Below are 21,713 nucleotides of genomic sequence, written 5' to 3'. Positions count from 1 at the left end.
TTTTCAAGTTGGTCTAAATCGGGGTCCAAAATTAAACTTTGTTTGATTTCAACAAAAATTGAATATATGGGGTTCTTTGATATGCTGAATCTAACCATGTATTTAGATTTTTGATTTTTGGGCCCCGTTATCAACTTTGTCCACATTGAGGTCAAAAGGGTCCAAAATTAAACTTTGTTTGATTTCATCAAAAATTGAATTCTTGGGGCTCTTTGATATGCTGAATCTAACCATGTATTTAGATTTTGGATATTGGACCATAATAGGTGAATGTCCAATTTAAAATTTTTAAGTTCTTAGACCACATTCAATCTGTGTTAGAAACCTATGCTGTGTCAAATATTTAATCACAATCCAAATCCAAAGCTGTATCAAGCTTGAATGTTGTGTCCATACTTCCCCCAACTGTTCAGGGTTTGACCTCTGCGGTCGTATCAAGCTGCGCCCTGCGGAGCATTTTATTAAAATTGGAGTTATCTTCCTTTGTCCATGATTATAGTTGAATCAACTACAATCAATGCTTTATGCAATGCAATGTTTAATTTTGACTTCCACTGATAAAACACAGATCAAGTTGAATTTGGGTAGTGTCACTTTAACTGTTCTTCAGTTATGTCCCTTTATAACTATATGATATGCAAGCAGGGGCATCATCTGTGTCCACATGTGGACACTATCCACATTTATTTTGTTTGTTTCACAATTCAACTTTTAGTCAGTTTCAATCACTGTGTGATAAATCCTTTCAATCTGATGAATGTGCTTCAGGGCAGTTGTAACTCATTTATAGAAACTCTTTGTTTTGAACTGTAAATAGACCTAAATAATAGGATAATCCCTTACTAAGAACATGATTTACATTCATTCTTCACAATTAAGAGACATCAAATCCTACAATTTCATTGGTCGAGAGCACTTTGCTATATTCTAACATTTATTAATGCATTGTTAAACATGATGACATGTTTATTTAAACTCACTTACAATACCTTCTAATTAAGAAAAGGCTTTAATTTTGAGAAGACATCAACACAATAGTTTAAGTTAGAGATGCAATGGATAAGCGTAAATTTATGAAAAACAAACCATTCGGCTTCCGGGTTCATGGTTTCTTTTTCAAGAATCAATGCTTATTCATTGTATCTATAATACTTATCTTATCTTAAAAATGTACATGATGTATAAAAAATTCATAGATTTTATGACGCTGTAAGAATTTGGGTTTACAGCCTTATCTTCCATCACCCATTGCTGCCTCTGTTACTAAAAACTGGAGGGTCTATTAAAAGAGCCTGTGTCGCCTTCACCTTGGTCTATGTGCATACTCAACAAAGGACACCCTCCAACATTGTAGACGAGAATAGAATTCATGACAAAAATCTCTGTTTTGTTGATCTTGTATTGCTGATCATTTAGTCTGTTTAGTGTCCCTATATCTTCTGTAGTTTTTGCTCAAAACACAAAAAAAAAACCTAATTTAAGGGCAATCACTCGTATAAAGAGTGACAGTTTACTAACTATATCAGCAAAATTTGACTTGTTAGTAAAACTTGCCTTGTTGATCATTTTTGTGATTTAAAGTGTCTATTTATCTATTATAATTTTTAACTTAGAAGGCAAAATGCAAAAAAATGGTAAAAATGGCCATTAAAGGGCAATAACTCCAATAAGGAGTCGTCGAACAATTTCCGCCATATTGTCTTAATTGTAGATCTTGTCTTGCTGATCATTTTTCCTTATTTAAGTTTCTATCTATTATAATTTTTGTCAAGCCTGCGACTTTTGTCGCAGAAAGCTCGACATAAGGATAGTGATCCTGAAGGGGAGGCGGCATTAACTAACTTCTTAAAAGCTTAATATTTCAGAAGGTAGAAGACCTGAATGCTTCATACTTTGTATATAGATGCTTTATGATATGAAGTTTCTGTCTGTCATATGTCCATTGTCCTTGACCTCATTTTCATGGTTCAGTGACTACTTGAAAAAAAAGCTAAGATTTTTTGTAATGTTCTCTCTTATTATGAGTATTAGGATAACTATATTTGGTATGTGCATACCTTGCAAGGTCCTCATGCCTGTCATACAGTTTTCACTTGACCTCTACCTCATTTCATAGATCAGTGAACAAGGTTAAGTTTTCGTGGTAAAGTCCATATATCAGATACTATAAGCAATAGGTCTACTATATTTGGCATATGTAAAGGTTGTAAGGTGTACATGTCCAACTGGCAGGTGTCATCTGACCTTGACCTCATTTTCATGGTTCAGTGGTAATAGTTTAGTTTTTGTGTTTTGGTCTGTTTTTCTAATACTGTATGCAATAGGTGAACTATATTTGGTGTATGGAAATATTTTACAATGTACATGTTAGTCTAGCAGGTTTTATTTGACTTGACCTCATTTTCACAGTTCATTGCTCAATGTTAAGTTTTTGTGTTTTGGTCTCTTTTTATACGACCGCAAAAATTAAAAATTTTTTGGTCGTATATTGGTATGACGTTGGCGTCGTCGTCGTCGTCCGAAGACACATTGGTTTTCGCACTCTAACTTTAGTTTAAGTGAATGGATCTCCATGAAATTTTACCATAAGGTTCAATACCACAAAAGGAAGGTTGGGATTGATTTTGGGGGTTATGGTACCAACAGTTAAGGAATTAGGGGCCAAAAAGGGGCCAAAAATAAGCATTTTTATACGACCGCAAAAAAATTTTTGTGGTCGTATATTGGTATGACGTTGTCGTCGTCGTCGTCGTCGTCGTCGTCTGGCGTCGTCCGGCGTCGTCCGAAGACACATTGGTTTTCGCACTCTAACTTTAGTTTAAGTGAATGGATCTCTATGAAATTTTACCACAAGGGTCATTACCACAAAAGGAAGGTAGGGATTGATTTTGGGGGTTATGGTACCAACAGTAAAGGAATTAGGGGCCAAAAAGGGGCCAAAAATAAGCATTTTTGTAACTTCCAGACATAACTTGTGTGTTAGTGTATGGATCTCTCTGACATTGTACCACAAGGTTCCATATCACAAAAGGAATGCTGGGATTGATTTAAGGGGTAATTGCCTCAAAATTTTAGGAATTAGGGGCCAAAAAAGGGGCAAAAAACAAGCATTTTTCTAGTTTCATGACAATAACTTGTGTGTAAGTGTATGGATCTTTCTGAAATTGTACTACAAGGTTCCATATCACATAGGGAAAGCTGGAATTGAGTTTGGGGGTAATTGCCGAAACGTTTAGGAATTGGGGGCCAAAAAAAGGGGCCAAAAATAAGCATTTTTCTATTTTCCAGGCAATAACTTGTGTTCAAGTGTATGGATCTCTCTGAAATTGTACTGCAAGGTACCATACCACAAAGGGAAGGCTGGGATTGATGATGGGGGTAATTGCCTCATTATTTTAGGAATTAGGGGCCAAAAAGGGGCAAAAAACAAGCATTTTTCTAGTTTCAGGACAATAACTTGTGTGTAAGTGTATGGATCTTTCTGAAATTGTACTACAAGGTTCCATATCACAAAGGGAAAGCTGGGTTTGAGTTTGGGGGTAATTTCCCTAAATGTTTAGGAATTTGGGGCCAAAAAGGGGCCAAAAATAAGCATTTTTCTAGTTTCCAGACAATAACTTGTGTTCAAGTGTATGGATCTCTGTGAAATTGTACTGCAAGGTACCATACCACAAAGGGAAGGTTGGGATTGAGTTTGGGGGTGATGAATCATAAGGTGGTTCAAAAAATTTGGGGGGGGGATTTTTTTTTTTTATCCTTTTTTTTCTTTTTTTCCTTTTTTTTTCTTTTAAAATTTTAAATTTTAATTTGGTTATTTCTGATTTATATTTAAAAGCAAATAATAATGATATGGTAGGAGATACACACCAAACAGGATGTGTAAATTATTATATAATAAGTATTGTGCAATAGCAAGAAATTTTCAATTGCACAGTATTGCACAATAGCAAGAAATCTTCAATTGCACAGTATTGCGCAATAGCAAGAAATCTTCAATTGCACAGTATTGTGCAATAGCAAGAAATATCCAATAGCACAATATTGCGCAATAGCAAGAAATTGTCAATTGTACAGTATTGCGCAATAGCAAGAAATAATCAATTGCACAGTATTGTGCAAAAGAAGATACTTCGTATAAATTGCTTATTTCTTGATCAATTTCAATGGGGTTTTATTCTTGAATTCTTGGGGTTCTTTAATATGCTGAATCTAACCGTGTATTAAGTTTTTGGATTTTGGGCCCCGTTTTTAAATTGGTCCACATTGAGGTCCAAAGGGTCCAAAATTTAACTTTGTTTGATTTCATCAAAAATTGAATTATTGGGGTTCTTTGATATGCCGAATCTAACCGTGTATTTAGATTCTTAATTTTTGGTTCTGTTTTCAAATTGGTCTACATAAAGGTCCAAAGGGTCCAAAATTAAACCTAGTTTGATTTCAACAAAAATTGAATATATGGGGTTCTTTGATATGCTGAATCTAACCATGTATTTAGATTTTTGATTACGGGCCCAGTTTTCAAGTTGGTCCAAATCGGGGTCCAAAATTAAACTTTGTTTGATTTCAACAAAAAATGAATATATGGGGTTCTTTGATATGCTGAATCTAACCATGTATTTTGATTTTTGATTATGGGCCCAGTTTTCAAGTTGGTCCAAATCGGGGTCCAAAATTAAACTTTGTTTGATTTCAACAAAAATTGAATATATGGGGTACTTTGATATGCTAAATCTAACCATGTATTTAGATTTTTGATTGTTGGGCCCCGTTATCAACTTTGTCCACATTGAGATCAAAAGGGTCCAAAATTAAACTTTGTTTGATTTCATCAAAAATTGAATATATGGGGTTCTTTGATATGCTGAATCTAATCATGTATTTAGATTTTTGATTATGGGCCCAGTTTTCAAGTTGGTCCAAATCGGGGTCCAAAATTAAACTTTGTTTGATTTCAACAAAAATTGAATATATGGGGTTCTTTGATATGCTGAATCTAACCATGTATTTAGATTTTTGATTATGGGCCCAGTTTTCAAGTTTGTCCAAATCGGGGTCCAAAATTAAACTTTGTTTGATTTCAACAAAAATTGAATATATGGGGTTCTGTAATATGCTGAATCTAACCGTGTATTAAGTTTTTGGATTTTGGGCCCTGTTTTTAAATTGGTCCACATTGAAGTCCAAAGGGTCCAAAATTTAACTTTGTTTGATTTCATCAAAAATTGAATTATTGGGGTTCTTTGATATGCCGAATCTAACCGTGTATTTAGATTCTTAATTTTTGGTTCCGTTTTCAAATTGGTCTACATAAAGGTCCAAAGGGTCCAAAATTAAACTTAGTTTGATTTTAACAAAAATTGAAATTTAGGGTTCTTTGATATGCTGAATCTAAACATGTATTTAGATTTTTGATTATGGGCCCAGTTTTCAAGTTGGTCCAAATCGGGGTCCAAAATTAAACTTTGTTTGATTTCAACAAAAATTGAATATATGGGGTTCTTTGATATGCTGAATCTAACCATGTATTTAGATTTTTGATTTTTGGGCCCTGTTATCATTTTTGTCCACATTGAGATCAAAAGGGTCCAAAATTAAACTTTGTTTGATTTCATCAAAAATTGAATTCTTGGGGTTCTTTGATATGCTGAATCTAACCATGTATTTAGATTTTGGATATTGGACCATAATAGGTGAATGTCCAATTTAAAATTTTTAAGTTCTTAGACCACATTCATTCTGTGTCAGAAACCTATGCTGTGTCAAATATTTAATCACAATCCAAATTCAGAGCTGTATCAAGCTTGAATGTTGTGTCCATACTTGCCCCAACTGTTCAGGGTTCGACCTCTGCGGTCGTATCAAGCTGCGCCCTTCGGAGCATTTTATTCTAATACTGTATGCAGTAGGTCAACTATATTTGGTGTATGGAAATATTTTATGGTTTACATGTCAGTCTGGCAGGTGACATTTGACCTTGACCTCATTTTCATGGTTCATTGCTGAATGTTAAGTTTTTGTGTTTTGGGATTTTCTAATACTGTATGCAGTAGGTCAACTATATTTGGTGTATGGAATGATTGTAAGGTGTATATGTCTGTCTGGCAGGTGACATCTGACCTTCACCTTATTTTCATGGTTCATTGGTCAATGTTCAGTTTTCCTGGTTAACTTGGGTCTTAGATACTATAAGCCATATGTCAACTATATTTGATACATGGAATGATTTTAAGGTGTACATGTCTGTCTTGCAGGGTTCATCTGACCTTGACTTCCTTTTCATGGTTCATTGGTCAATATAGAATTTACATGGTTTGATCTGTTTCTTTTATACTATAAGCAATATGTCATCTATATTCTGTGTATGGAATGATTGTATTAAAGGTGTACATGTATTTCCGGCTTGGTTTATCTGACCTTGACCTCATTTTCTTGGATCTTAAATGTTAATGTGATATTTGTAGTAAAACTTTATATGTAGGACTATCAACATAAAATCAGTGTTCAGTATAGTAGGGGAGACATTTCAGCGTGTGCACTCTTAAGATATAAGGCAAAAAAATTGGTAAAAAATCATCATCAAAGGGCTATAACTCTAATAAGGAGTCATCTGACGATTTTGACCATCAGACTTATTTGTAAAACTTGTCATGCTGATCATTTTTGCAATTTAAAGTTTCCTCTCTCTATCAATTATAGTTTTCAAGATGATAGGCAAAAATGAGAAAAAATGGTAAAATTTGTTAGTTAAGGGCAATAACTCCTTTAAGAAGTCGTCTGACAGTTTTGACGTATATGAACAATAGGTAGAGCTCAACATTCTGAACATTCCAGCTCCTGTCAGATTTTCTCTATTTATAACAGTTTTCAAAATAATAGACAAAACTTGCATTTTACTCCTATGTTCTATTTTTAGCCATGTCGGCCATCTTGGTTGGCAGGCTGGGTCATAGGACACATTTTTTAACTAGATACCCTAATGATCATCGGGTGTGGTAAAATTTGGGCTAGTACTTTCAGAGGAGAAGATTTTTGTAAAAGTTAACAAAGACGGAAGACGACGACAGACGCCAAGTGATGAACTAAGGAAACTAGAGAGACAAATTTATCAGAATAATGATTAAAACCCAGGAAAGGGCAAGTTGATACCAAGCTTTCAGGATATATGAAGATTGTCATATCACTTAACATTTATGACCAACTCCACCTGCAATCAAAAAAAGGAACAGCAAAGTGGACCATCTCTTGTCCTACCCTCATACTTTGAATGTCTGATATCCAGTTTAACTGACTTTTCTAATTTTACCTTCAACTCTGCTTGTCCTACATAATTATATATCCCCTACTACAAATGATACACCACAATACAAATTGAAGTAACAGGGGTATATAGTTTTTGCACCATGAGTCAGTTCTTTTGTCAGTCTGTCAGTCATTTTCATTTCCATGTGCTAAATATTGTATAACAACTTGCAATCTTACTTTGATATATGATCACATATAATGAGAGAAAGATCTCTATTGATTATGAGTCAGAGGTCAAGGTCATCGTAACTAAAAATAGACCAAAATGTGTGCAGAAAAATGGTTTCTGGATGCTTAATCAAATACAACATATGGGATTGCAACCTTATTTGGATATAATGTCACATATAATGAGAGAAATATCCCTATTGATTTTGAGGTCAATACCTCAAAGGTCAAGGCCAAAGTTACTGAAATTTGTTCAGAAAAAGTGGTGTATGGATGCTAATTCAAATACTACACATGGGTTTGAAAGCATTTTGTACTTGGATATATATATATACTCTTATATAAACACAGGAAAATCCCTATTGATTTAGAGGTCAATTCTCAAAGGTCATAGTTACTTAAAATATAACGCAATTTGTGCAGATAAGTGGTTTCTAGATGCTATTTCAAATAATAAATATGGGATTGAAACCTTACTTGGATATATGGTCACATATAATGAGAGGGAGATCTCTATTGATTTTTAGGACACTACATGTAGTCCTATGTCTAAGTTCAAGGTCAAAGTTACTGAAATAGATTTGTGTAAGACTATATGACTGTTTTGAAGAATAACAGAATAGAAGAATACCTTAAGGTAAGCATGAAAAGCTATGCCTTCAGGTCACTAAAAGCTTTTATATAGGAGGAAAGGGGTATGTGAGATTGCTCACCAAAGGCTTTTTATCTCACCTTTCCAAAGGAAATGTGGGCTTTTGCCATCACTAGGCGTCCGTCGTCGTCTGTCGTCGTCCGTCCGGTGTAAACTATTTCAAACATCTTCTCCTCTGAAACTACTGAATCAATTCCAACCAAAGTTAAGCTGAATGATCCTTAAGGTATCTAGAATAAAGTTTGTGTTTTATTTTCTGTTTCATCAAAAAACATGGCGGCCATGGCTAAAAATAGAACATAGGGGTAAAATGCAGTTTTTGGCTTATATCTTTGAAACCAAAGCATTTAGAGCAAATCTGACAGGGTAAAAATTTCATAAGGTCAAGTTCTATCAGCCCTGAAATTTTCAGATGAATCTAACAACCTATTGTTGGGTTTCTGTCACTAAATTGGTAATTTTAAGGAAATTTTGTAGTTTTTGGTTATTATCTTGAATATTATTATAGATAAAGATAAACTGTAAACAGCAAAAATGTTCAGCAAAGTAAGATCTACAAATAAATTTTATTACCAAAATTGTCAATTGGACCCCTTAAGGAGTTATTGCCCTTTAAGGACAATTTTACACAATTTGTTTATCATGTTTTCTAACTTTAAAAAATCTTCTCCTGAAACTACTGAACCAAATTAAGCCAAACTTAAGCTGAATGATTCTTAGGTTATCTAGAAAAAAGTTTGTGTTTTATTTTCTGTTTCCTCAGAAAACATGGCCGCCATGGCTAAAAATAGAACGTAGGGTAAAATGCAGTTTTTGACTTATATCTCAAAAACTAAAGCATTTAGAGCAAATCAGACAAGGAGTTAAAGTATTCATTAGGTCAAGGTCTACCTGCCCTAAAATTATCAGCCAAATCGGGTATCTGATGTTAAGGTTATTGCCCCTGAATTGATGATTTTAAGGAAATTATGCAGTTTTCGGTTATTATCTTGAATATTATTATAGATAAAGATAAACTGTAAACAGCAAAAATGTTCAGCAAAGTAAGATCTACAAGTCAGTTTTATTACCAAAATTGTCAATTGACCCCATAAAGAGTTATTGTCCTTTAAAGACAATTTTTCACAATTAGTTCATCTAGTTTGCTTACTTTAAAAAATCTTCTCCTTTAAAACTGCTGAATCAATTTCAGCTAAACTTGGGCTGAATGAGTTTCAGAGTATCTAGTATGAATTTTGTATTTTATTTCATTGTGCGTCAAGAAACATAGCCACTATGGCTAAAATGGAACATAGGGGAAAAATGCATTTTTTTGCTTTTGAAGAGAATATGACAGATACAAAGAACATTTAAATGGCATTTTTAAGCCACTCGTTAATATATATTGAAAAGCAAAAATAATCATTGATGAAAGATTTAAGCAAAAAATTACAGGTGAGCGATTCAGGCTCTTGAGAGCTTCTTGTTAAATGTTAGTAAATTTGTATATTTCCACAGTTTATGGCAAGATGTTTTATCTTTTAGAGAATTAAGAGAAGAATGTGGTCTGGTAAGTAATATCCTGGAGAAGATAGGTTTGTTGAAATTTGAATTTGTTGGAGACCCACAGCTATTGGAGGTCCATGTGTTTACAACAGAACAGTTTACTGGTACAGTAGAAGAATCTTCAGGTACCTGTTGTTATTTAATCCCATAATTCAACTCCCTAACAAAGATATTTCATATTTTTTCGCATTGTCGGTGATGCATGCATAGCAGGAAATTCTTACCTTGTTGTCACACATGGCATCACTTCATTTCGAGTTTTTTGTTTTTACCTTTTATGAAATATTTACATCAGTATACTTCTGTTGCCTCTTCCTTAAGGATATTCACTTCTCTGTTTCAAAATAACAGGGATTTTTTAAAGACTTGACACATTGTTAGTATATGAATTAAGAAACTAAAAAGTAAAAAAAAAAATGAAAGGTCTGTGTTCTGGTTTTTGAGATATAATCAATTGAAAATTTGGCAGGAAATGATTCTCTCTAGATTTTTCATACAATTTTTATTGGAACTAAATGGATAAAACTAGAAGATTCGGAATATCTGACAAAAATTCAAAAACAAGAGTAGGGAACATCCTTAACTAAATGTCATAAAATCATATATGTGTCACGGTTCTGCTGACTTGCTGCAGTTTGTATGATTATTTAGGCCAAATTTTGCATTTGACAAAGATATGCAAATTATAATATGCTCAGATTGAGTAAAAGGAATTTAAAAAAAAAAAAGTCGAATAAATTTTGTACACTTTATCATTATTCTATTTTTGCATTATACATTGTAGTTTATTTGATTGGAAATATTGTAAGAAATATTTAAATGTCTTTTTTATTTGAACAACAGTATAAACACAATTTCTAAATTTTGAATGAGATAGAAAAAAAATCATTCTCTTGGCCTACTAGTGCTTCACAAGGTAACTTTCCATTTAGCTGATAATAGGTTACATGGATCAGGTGCCATTGAAAAAAACAAATAAATGAAAAATGCAAACAGGATCGATAATTTACTCTGAAAAGTAATTTTAGTTTCAGCTGTTTATTCCTAATAAAAAAACAAAGGATATGGGGTATCCATCCATAATTCTTGTTCATTATCTTTGAAAAAACTGCCTATTTTGGTGAATGTGCTGCTTTTCCCTGAATGTGACCTACCGAATTAGACATCACCAGGTCTGTACTAACATGAGCAACAAAACGGGTGGCACATGTGGAGCAGGATCTGCTTACCCTTTTGGAGCACTGAGATCACTGCCAGTTTTTTGGTGGGGTTCATGTTGCTCAGTCTTTAGTTTTCTATGTTGTGTTTTGTGTACTGTTGTTTGTCTGTTGGTCTTTTTCTGTTTTTAGCCATGGCATTGTCAGTTTTTTTTTCGACTTATGAGTTTGAATGTCCTTTTGGTATCTTTCGCCTCTCTTTTATTAGTGCAATAGATTGGAAAATGCCTTATCTGGCTGATTTATGGTAGCAGAAGACTATTAATGATGGTCAGATTGCCTTTTGTCTAATTATGTAAAATGTAAATATGATTTTTTTCCCCATTTTGAACAACAAAAAACAATTGGATTGCTATTCAAAAAGGTAACATTTCATTCCTTCAACATCATGAAGAAAACACATTGAACCACTATATTCATTATATATCTATATGTAATATCATTTTTTATCCATTTTCAGAGATGAGACCAGAGTGGTTTGATACCACTAATATTCCATTTGATAAGATGTGGCCTGATGATAAATTATGGTTTCCACTGTATCTAAAGGGTCAAAAGTTTTCCGGTTACTTCCTGTTTCAAGGTCATGACAATATACTAAAGTACACATTAGATGAAGTTGATGACCTCTAAAATTGACTCCCTCAGATTATGCAGATGAACAGTCATGTATTTAGCAAACTAAGTGAATTTAAGATTCAGGTATAAAAATGCCATGATGTGAAAGACTGTGTTACATAATAAGTAAACGGGAAGCTTAAAGAACCAACCAATAGCTACATTACTGTTATATCAAAGTGATAAACAAGCTGAACTGTATTGTAAAAAAGCTGTCTCAGTGGACATGTACTTGAAAAGAGGAGGGCTTTGAAATAAATGTGTAAAAGTACAGAAACTTTAACAAATTTATCTTAATTTTTTTCCATGGATTTTAAGAAAGGAAATCTTGCAACAATAATTATTACATGGTTTATTGAATGTAGATGAAACTTAGTACATTACTAGATCCATGTAGAGTAGAGATGTATATTTGGTTGGATGCTTCTAGAAGTAGGAGATTAATTTCTACTTAACAACTTAACAGACAGTTCAAGATTTATGTATAGTTCAAATGTAGTAGCTCACACATTGTTTTAGAATACTTGAAAAGTATGGATTTGATATATACATATTAACCTAAAACCCCTACACACACTTGACAAACCTTAAGAAAAGAAACAGTACTTTTATTCCTGTTCTTCATCTCTAAGTATTTATGAAGTCTTCCACAGAGATCAAAAACTAACACCTCACTGAATGCAATGATAAGGGTGGAGTTCTTATTTTTTTAAATTAGTAATGTTACACTTTTGCATTAAAGACTGACACTGAGGTGAGTAACTTTCAACAGTTAATAAACATATTTCAGTTTATAACAGGCAATGCAATTTAACAAACACTTTCATAATTAAATAATATCTTTGTAAAAAAAAAAATGCAAACAATCACAGGGCACATCAAGATATATTTTGGATAACCTGGCAGATAATAAAGTTTGGTTTGGGCAAATTAAGTAGATGGACCACATAATTTCAACATGTCGTGTCATGGGTGAGTTAGGAGAATTACAGAAAACGGTACTATTAAAGTTAATATTTTTTATTCTTTTACCACTATGTTATACAATAGTATAGGTGTATAAAATGAACGAACAATAACTAATAAATAGATACAAACAAATAAGAGGTATAGTTATTTATATATCTAAAGTAAGTAAATATAGTAAGTTTCTAGAGTAAAATAATAGTAATGCTGATATCAATAGTTTGCTCAACAAAAGGCAATTCTCTCAAAGGTTCACCAAATTCATTCACATTCATGATATCCAGACATGCATCCAGGCTGATAGTCTACTTTTCCACAAAACTGACATGTCTGTAAATAGAATAATAGAATATAAATACTGGTTAATTTATTTCTCAAAACAGAGACAAACAGTTTGTACTACATGTCTCTGCTCATAACAACAAGGTTATCTCAAAGTAAATCTGTAGGATAAATCCAGTTAAACAGGCAGCATTTTTTGTAGGATAATTGCCTGTCTACTGAATGATCATTTTGCATTTTGGGTGTAAACTATAGAAGTGGTGAGAAACTGAAAAAAAGCTAAAATTATTAGCTAGACACTTAACTACAAATCAGTTCATATGCATGAAATTATCAGTCTACTCCTTCTATGAGGTGTTGCCCTTGACGGGTGATACTTTTTTGCTGTTTTTAGTCCCCTACTGACGAAGTCGATGGGGACTTTAGGTTTGCACTCTGTCCGTCTGTCCGTCCGTCCTTAACAAATTGTGTCCGCTCTATATCTAGAGAACCGTTATGATTTCAAAGTTTATACTTGACATGTATTTTAACCAACACCAGAGGGTGTGTCATAATGTATGTACAACTTCCTAGGTCAAAGGTCAAGGTCAAAAACTTTGGTTTTTGTTGACAACCCCATGTCCTATGGTAAAGATCGTGTCCGCTGTATATCTTGAGAACCGTTATGATTTCAAAGTTTATACTTGACATGTATATAAACCAACACCATGTCAAATGATAAAGATACAAATTTTTGACCACACATTATTCACAGCGGGGCCCACAGAGATGGCCCATCTCAATGTTATCTAGTTTTATGTAGTTTACACCATGACAAGTTATAGATCAAGTTAGAATTTCGTTCCATTACAATGAATTTTTAACCGGTAGGGGACTATGTATTGCCATGCAATACTCACAGAATGCTTGTTTTATCTGGAAACTATTTGAAATATTCTCATTGTATTGTATCAATTTTGTGCAAAATTGACAGGTGAGCGGCACAGGCTCCTTGAAGCCTCTAGTATTGAACACTATACACTGATAGAGAGGAACATAGACTATTATCTGCATACTTCATCACCCTAGGACAAGAATCTTGATTTTATCCCCTTGAAAACAATTTCTTTAGGTGGGTGTATTGGAATGTCTGTTCGTCTGTATGAACCACCATCTTTCCAAATTTTTCTTTGAACTTAGAAAAAAAGACCAGTTATCATGAAATGTAATAAGCATCAGGAGCAGGGTATAAATTAATCTGACTAAAATTTGGAATGATGCTTAAGCTGTTGGAAATTCTAAAATATCATGCTCCATATGCATACTATTATGTGAAAAGTACCGAAAATTATAGTATCAAGAGGAATACATTTATTGATTAGATAATGATGTTCTGTTGTTGAACAACCGTAATCTGAATATAATGGAAGAGGGCAATTAATACTTACACCCTAATTGGTTGTGATGTTGAACAGCAGATAATATGAAAAAAACAAAAGAAAATAGTTAAATTGAAACACAAATTATTTCATTTATTTACATTTACATTTATTCAATTGAATATTTCACTTCATATATACTAGATCTATGTTAACAATCAAACATTACACTGTAAACTTAACTTCAAGTCGTATGTGGACTACTGCTATATATTTTTACATCGCGATGACCGTGAGGGCATTCCGATGTATTGTTGCCACAGATATTTGACTTTCGTTTTTGACTGGTAACCGATCGTATTAATACGCGGACATTATCGAGAGCAAAATAGCATTCCTTATCACTTGTTATAAATTCATTTCTTCAATGAATACTCATAAAAATATTTTTTTTAGAACATAAATTAATAATATGAAAATGTTTTGTCATTAGAAATATATATATAAGTAAAAAAATCATTAATATCTATGCACACGTACAGAAAAATTGTGTTAACGCATGCGGAAGAATATCTGAAGAACGTTTTGCGGGAAAATATGAATGCCTACTCAAATCCAATCTATTAGAAAAATCGAATTATTATTGAAGAGTGTCCACCATTATCTTGCACTGCACTATTATTAGAACAGTAGAATAGAATTATATACAAATGAATGAAAATTATATATAGATGTAACTGTTATAAATTATACAAATATTAATATGATATATAACAAAAAACCAGAGTATGCTGATTTGTATCACTACAATAGTTATTACGGTGAGGTTGAATTCCCTGTCATTTATTCATCATCCACGCACGAACTGGTCTCAGAAAAAAATATATCTCTGTACATTAACCTAACTTTCAGGTATAGAGATGTGTTTTTTTTTCTGAGACAAGTGCTTGTGACGGCCATCCACAAGAACTTGCAGTCATCCGATGCTCAGTACTTCGGTACTTTGATTAACTGTTGTCCTTCATCACATGCCGACATCTTTCATCTATTGTTTGAACCAGATAAAAATAAATCCCAAGACCAGGGTCAAAATCACTGTTTTTAAACATTATTTTCATTTAGGATCGATCATGATGTTCCCATTGCTCTACGTGTATATATTCTAAGTTAGCCATAGAATATCACAAGGAAAGGGGGGTAAAAGGATGTGGATGTATAAGACAATGCCATGGAACTAGGACTCAATTATTTTACCCATTACCACAATTCAATTTTATCGTAAGTGAAGGGCTGATTTCGGAGACAGATGTTTAGTTATACCAAACTGACACCATGATACACACACCTACTGTTATTATTTATAGGAAATATCACAGAAACAAATTACACCATTGATCTGCAGTGTTTTCTAACAAATAAACGTTCTAATGACTGCTCTCTGGTATACTTTGTGCATATGTTGCCCCTTTACCTCTGATATGGAAAGTCATTAAGGTCACTTCTTTGTAGTTATTAAAAGTTTTATCAAAATCGCCAAAAAATCCTTGACTTTCGTATGTGTATCATTACAGAAAGGTTTGGTTACATGCACCCCAGGGCTCTTTATATTTCATCGTTAGAGCAGACACGTCCAATTACAGCTAACATGCAAGTTGCATTATACATAAAAAGTAAAATCACAAAAATACTGAACTCCGAGGAAAACTGCACACTGGACCCATAGCTGGTTGTGTGTATAAAAGTATGCGCAAGTTTGAAACTATTTTGTTATAAATTATGACGATGGTTAACACTAAATGTTAGTTTTTACTATTTTGGCAAGAAAAATATGGCGACTCGTGTATGATTAACAAATATGTTGGCAAGCATCTTGTGTTCAATTTGACATTTAGTGTATTCATTTTTTTTTTATTTTTAAGATGTTTTCAAAAAATTGAATATGTAAATTTAATTCAGAGTTGAAACGATTTTTTGCTTTTCTTGTACTTATCATACCATTTTAATCTTAAAAAGATTTGCATATAAATTTTACATGACGTAATTGGAATTTTATATGTTTAAATATGATTGAAAAAACGTTCACAGAAACGAATAAAAACTTACCCCCTGTTGATGAATTCATAGGAACAGCATATGAAAAAAATAAAGGAAATATCAGTAATACTGTATTGTTACACTTGTCACACTCAGAGACTTTGAACTATTTACAGATTATGTTTCCAATTTAATATAGAATGTACTTTTGATTGTAGAAAATGTCTGTTTAATATATTTTTAAACTTTGTTCAAATCGTACATTTGATTCATAAAATAAATTGCTGTATATTTGTATATATAAATGGTGATATTGTATACCCAACATGATATGTTACTGAAAGTTAAAGCTACTCACAAAAAGCTGTTTCGTCAGTCAGATTCAGTGGAATATGAAATGAAAGAGAAAAACTTAGACATTAATAGTCTAAAGATGTATCTCTATCTTTACTGAATACTATGTTATTTTCATATGACAGTAAATAGTCAAAATCTTTCAAATGACAAATGACAAAATTTTATGTGCATACGTATCATATTATTTTTTTTGCAACTGCAAAAACTTATAATATTAACTTGTATATATATTATTTTAAGTAAAGTCTTTAAAAAAGAGACTTGTAAGATACCAAAGGATTATTCAAACTCATGAGTCGATAACAGACTGACAACGCCATGACAAAACAGGAAAAACGACGAAAAGATAAAAAAAAAGTCTACAAAACACAACATTGAAAACACTAAACACTGAGCAACACGAACCCAACCAAAAACAGAAGGTGGTCTCAAGTGTTCCTGGAAGGGTAAGCAGATCCTGCTCCACGTTTGGCACCGTAAGGTTTATCACAAACGGTTACATATTGCATTTTCAATTTCCCATACTAAAGTTTGTTTCATCTCCTTTCAAGGAGGATGATTTTAATCTCCTTATTTTTATCAAATTACAGTCAATTGCATGTTCAAATTAACTACAACTAGAGTTCAACGTTGATCGATCAAAGTTCACCTTTTTATATGCATTAATTATACCCTCGATCTATATTTCATACTTCAAACAGTTACGTGTTTTCCTGTCCAGGTGTTTGCCCTGGGGTATTTCTGAAGAATTTCATTTTTGAAGGACACGTATTGTACATCCAAGTTAGTGTCAACTCCATGTATGGTGTTTCAAACTTGGATGTTAAAACAGGCTATAGGCAAATAGTAATCAGGTGCCGCTGCCAATCATATTACATTATGGTAACTTTCCATTTAGCTGATAATAGGTTACATGGATCTGGTGCAATTGAAAAACACAAATAAATGAAAAATGCATACAGGATCGATAATTTACTCAGAAAAGTAATTTTAGTTTCAGCTGTTTATTCTTAATAGAAAAACAAAGGATATGGGGTATCCATCCATAATTCTTGTTCATTATCTTTGAAAAAACTGCCTATTTTGGTGAATGTGCTGCTTTTCCCTGAATGTGACCTACCGAATAAGACTTATCACCAGGTTTGTACTAACATGAGCAACACAGCGGATGGCACATGTGGAGCAGGATCTGCTTACCCTTTTGGAGCACCGAGATCACTGCCAGTTTTTTGGTGGGGTTCATGTTGCTCAGTCTTAAGTTTTCTTTGTTGTGTTTTGTGTACTGTTGTTTGTCTGTTGGTCTTTTTCTGTTTTTAGCCATGGCATTCAGTTTTTTTTCGACTTATGAGTTTGAATGTCTCTTTGGTATCTTTCGCCTCTCTTTTATAAGTGCAATAGATTGGAAAATGCCTTATCCGGCTGATTTATGGTAGCAGAAGACTATTAATGATGGTCAGATTGCCTTTTGTCTAATTATGTACATATGATTTTTTCCCCCATTTTGAACAACAAAAAACAATTGGATTGCTATTCAAAAAGGTAACACTTCATTCCTTCAACATCATGAAGAAAACACATTGAACCACTATATTCATTATATATCAATATGTAATAAAATTTTTTATCCATTTTCAGAGATGAGACCAGAGTGGTTTGATACCACTAATATTCCATTTGATAAGATGTGGCCTGATGATAAATTATGGTTTCCACTGTATCTAAAAGGTCAAAAGTTTTCCGGTTACTTCCTGTTTCAAGGTAATGACAGTATACTAAAGTATACATTAGATGAAGTTGATGACCTCTGATATTGACTCACTCAGATTATGCAGATGAACAGTCATGTATTTAGCAAACTAAGTGAATTTAAGATTCAGGTATAAAAATGCCATGATGTGAAAGACTGTGTTACATAATAAGTAAACGGGAAGCTTAAAGAACCAACCAATAGCTACATTACTGTTATATCAAAGAGACAAACAAGCTGAACTGTATTGTAAAAAAGCTGTCTCAGTGGACATGTACTTGAAAAGAGGAGGGCTTTGAAATAAATGTGTAAAAGTACAAAAACTCCTAACAAATTTATCTTCATTTTTTGCCATGGATTTTAAGAAAGGAAATCTTGCAACAATAATTATTACATGGTTTGTTGAATGTAGATGAAACTTAGTACATTAGTAGATCCATGTAGAGTATAGATGTACATTTGGTAGGATGCTTCTAGAAGTAGGAGATTAATTTCTACTTAACTTAACAGACAGTTCAAGATTTATGTATAGTTCAAATGTAGTAGCTCACACATTGTTTTAGAATACTTGAAAAGTATGGATTTGATATATACATATTAACCTAAAACCCCTACATACATTTGACAAACCTTAAGAAAAGAAACTGTACTTTTATTCCTGTTCTTCAACTCTAAGTATTTATGAAGTCTTCCACAGAGATAAAAAAACTAACACCTCACTGAATGCAATGATAAGGGTAGAATTCTTAAATTAGTAATGTAACACTTTTGCATTAAAGACTGACATTGAGGTGAGTAACTTTCAACAGTTAATAAACATATTTCAGTTTATAACAGGCAATGCAATTTAACAAACACTTTCATAATTAAACAATATCTTTGTAAAAAAAATACAAACATTTAGACAATCACAGGGCACATTAAGATATATATTGGATAACCTGGCAGATAATAAAGTATGGTTTTGGCAAATTAAGTAGATGGACCACATAATTTCAATGTGACGTGTCATGTTGAGTTAGGAGAATTACAGAAAACGGTACTATTAAAGTTAATATTTTTTATTCTTTTGCCACTATGTTATACAATAGTATAGGTGTATAAAATGAACTAACAATAACTAATAAATAGATACAAACAAATAAGAGGTATAGTTATTTATATATCTAAACTAAGTAAATATAGTAAGTTTCTAGAGTAAAATAATAGTAATGCTGATATCAATAGTTTGCTCAACAGGAGGCAATTCTCTCAAAGGTGCACCAAATTCATTCACATTCATGATATCCAGACATGCATCCAGGCCGATAGTCTACTTTTCCACAAAACTGACATGTCTGTAAATAGAATAATAGAATATAAATACTGGTTAATTTATTTCTCAAAACAGACACAAACAGTTTGTACTACATGTCTCTGCTCATAACAACAAGGTTATCTCAAAGTAAATCTGAATGATAAATCCAGTTAAACAGGCAGTATTTTTTAGTAGGATAATTGACTGTCTACTGAATGATCATTTTGCATTTTGGGTGTAAACTATAGTAGATGGTGAGAAACTGAAAAAAAGCTAAAATTATCAGCTGGACACTTAACTACAAATCAGTTAATATGCATGAAATCATCAGTCTATTCCTTATATGAGGTGTTGCCCTTGACGGATGATACTTTTTTCCTGTTTTTATCTGGAAACTATTTGAAATATTCTCATTGCATTGTATCAATTTTGTGCAAAATTGACAGGTGAGCGGCACAGGCTCCTTGAAGCCTCTAGTATTGAACACTATACACTGATAGAGAGGAACATAGACTATTATCTGCATACTTCATCACCCTAGGACAAGAATCTTGATTTAATCCCCTTGAAAACAATTTCTTTAGGTGGGTGTATTGGAATGTCTGTTCGTCTGTATGAACACCATCTTTGCAAATTTTCCTTTGAACTTAAAAAAAAGACCAGTTATCATGAAATGTAATAAGCATCAAGAGAAGGATATAAATTAATCTGACTAAAATTTGGAATGATGCTTAAGCTGTTGGAAATTCTAAAATATCATGCTCCATATGCATACTATTATGTGAAAAGTACCGAAAATTATAGTATCAAGAGGAATACATTTATTGATTAGATAATGATGTTCTGTTGTTGAACAACCGTAATCTGAATATAATGAAAGAGGACAATTATAATACTTACACCCTGATTGGTTGAAATGTTGAACAGCAGATAATATGAAAAAACAAAAGAAAATTGTTAAATTGAAACACAAATTATTTCATTTAATTACTTTAATTTTACATTTATTCAACTGAATATTTCACTTCATATATACTAGATCTATGTTAACAATCAAACATTACACTGTAAACTTAACTAGATTTTAAAGTCGTATGTGGACTACTGCTATATATTTTTACATCGCGATGACTGTGAGGGCATTCTGATGTATTGTTGCCACAGAGATTTGACTTTCGTTTTTGACTGGTAACCGATCGTATAAATATGCGGACATTATCGAGTGCAAAATAACATTCCTTATCACTTGTTATAAATTCATTTCTTCAATGAATACTCATAAAAATATTTTTTTTAGAACATAAATTAATAATATGAAAATGTTTTGTCGTTAGAAATATATATATAAGTAAAAAAATCATTAATATCTATGCACACGTACAGAAAAATTGTATTAACGCATGCGGAAGAATATCTGAAGAACGTTTTGCGGGAAAATATGAATGCCTACTCAAATCCAATCTATTAGAAAAATTGAATTATTATTACAGAAGTGTCCACCATGCACTTGCACTGCACTATTTTTAGAATAAATAAAGAGCTGCTGAACCAACGCCTCCTATGTTTTGTGCTGGTAGAGTTCCCTTAAGTGGATACCAGATAGTATGCAGGGTTGTCAGATAAACAAGCTGAACTGTATTGTCCTGATGACGCCGGTATAATCGGAGAAACATGTCAACAATAAAAGATGCAGTTTACTTAAGTGTTGTTGTCAATGTAGCGGTATTATTAGAATAGTAGAATAGAATTATATACAAATGAATGAAAATTATATATACATGTAACTATTATAAATTATACAAATATTAATATAATATATAACAACAAACCAGAGTATACTGATTTGTATCACTAAAATATAATAGTGATGAATAAATGACAGGAAATTCAACCTCACCGTAATAACTATTATATTGTAGTGATACAAATCAGTATACACTAGTTTGTTGTTATATATTATATTAATATAACAGTTACATATATATATAATTTTCATCCATTTGTATATCATTCTATTATACTATTCTAATAATAGTGTAGTGCAAGTGCATGGTGGACACTCTTCTGTAAAAATTCGATTTTTCTAAAAGATTTGATACGAGTAGGCATTCATATTTTCCCGCAAAAACAATTACAGAGTTACCGGTCCTTGCCGGGATTGTCGCAAAAC

The 21,713-nt window shown here is 32.6% G+C and overlaps 1 protein-coding gene and 1 long non-coding RNA gene across 4 annotated transcripts in view; one reads left to right on the top strand and one right to left on the bottom strand.

The window, feature by feature from the left end:
* LOC127708740 (oxidized purine nucleoside triphosphate hydrolase-like) overlaps positions 1–18,655 on the top strand; it is a 34,199-nt gene extending 15,544 nt beyond the window's left edge. For 2 of the 3 annotated variants that reach the window (XM_052213871.1, XM_052213869.1), the window contains exons 3-4: positions 9,647–9,792; positions 11,345–12,567. In XM_052213871.1, the coding sequence (XP_052069831.1) occupies positions 9,647–9,792; positions 11,345–11,517 (319 nt within the window). In that variant the 3' untranslated portion in view covers positions 11,518–12,567. Of the gene's footprint in view, positions 1–9,646; positions 9,793–11,344; positions 12,568–18,134 lie in introns of those variants that run through there. The other variant, XM_052213870.1, reaches the window with a different exon arrangement.
* Positions 12,604–21,292, bottom strand: LOC127708750 (uncharacterized). Its single transcript, XR_007985355.1, has 2 exons — positions 20,444–21,292; positions 12,604–12,798 (listed from the first exon to the last, which is right to left on the bottom strand). It is a non-coding gene; the product is annotated as an uncharacterized LOC127708750 (long non-coding RNA).
* Positions 21,293–21,713: the final 421 nt, after the last annotated feature.

This window comes from Mytilus californianus, unplaced genomic scaffold, assembly GCF_021869535.1.
Source record: "Mytilus californianus isolate M0D057914Y unplaced genomic scaffold, xbMytCali1.0.p SCAF_7, whole genome shotgun sequence".
NCBI lineage: Eukaryota > Metazoa > Mollusca > Bivalvia > Mytilida > Mytilidae > Mytilus > Mytilus californianus.
Note: the sequence above shows the minus strand (reverse complement) of the source record. Positions and strands in the feature narration are given on the sequence as shown.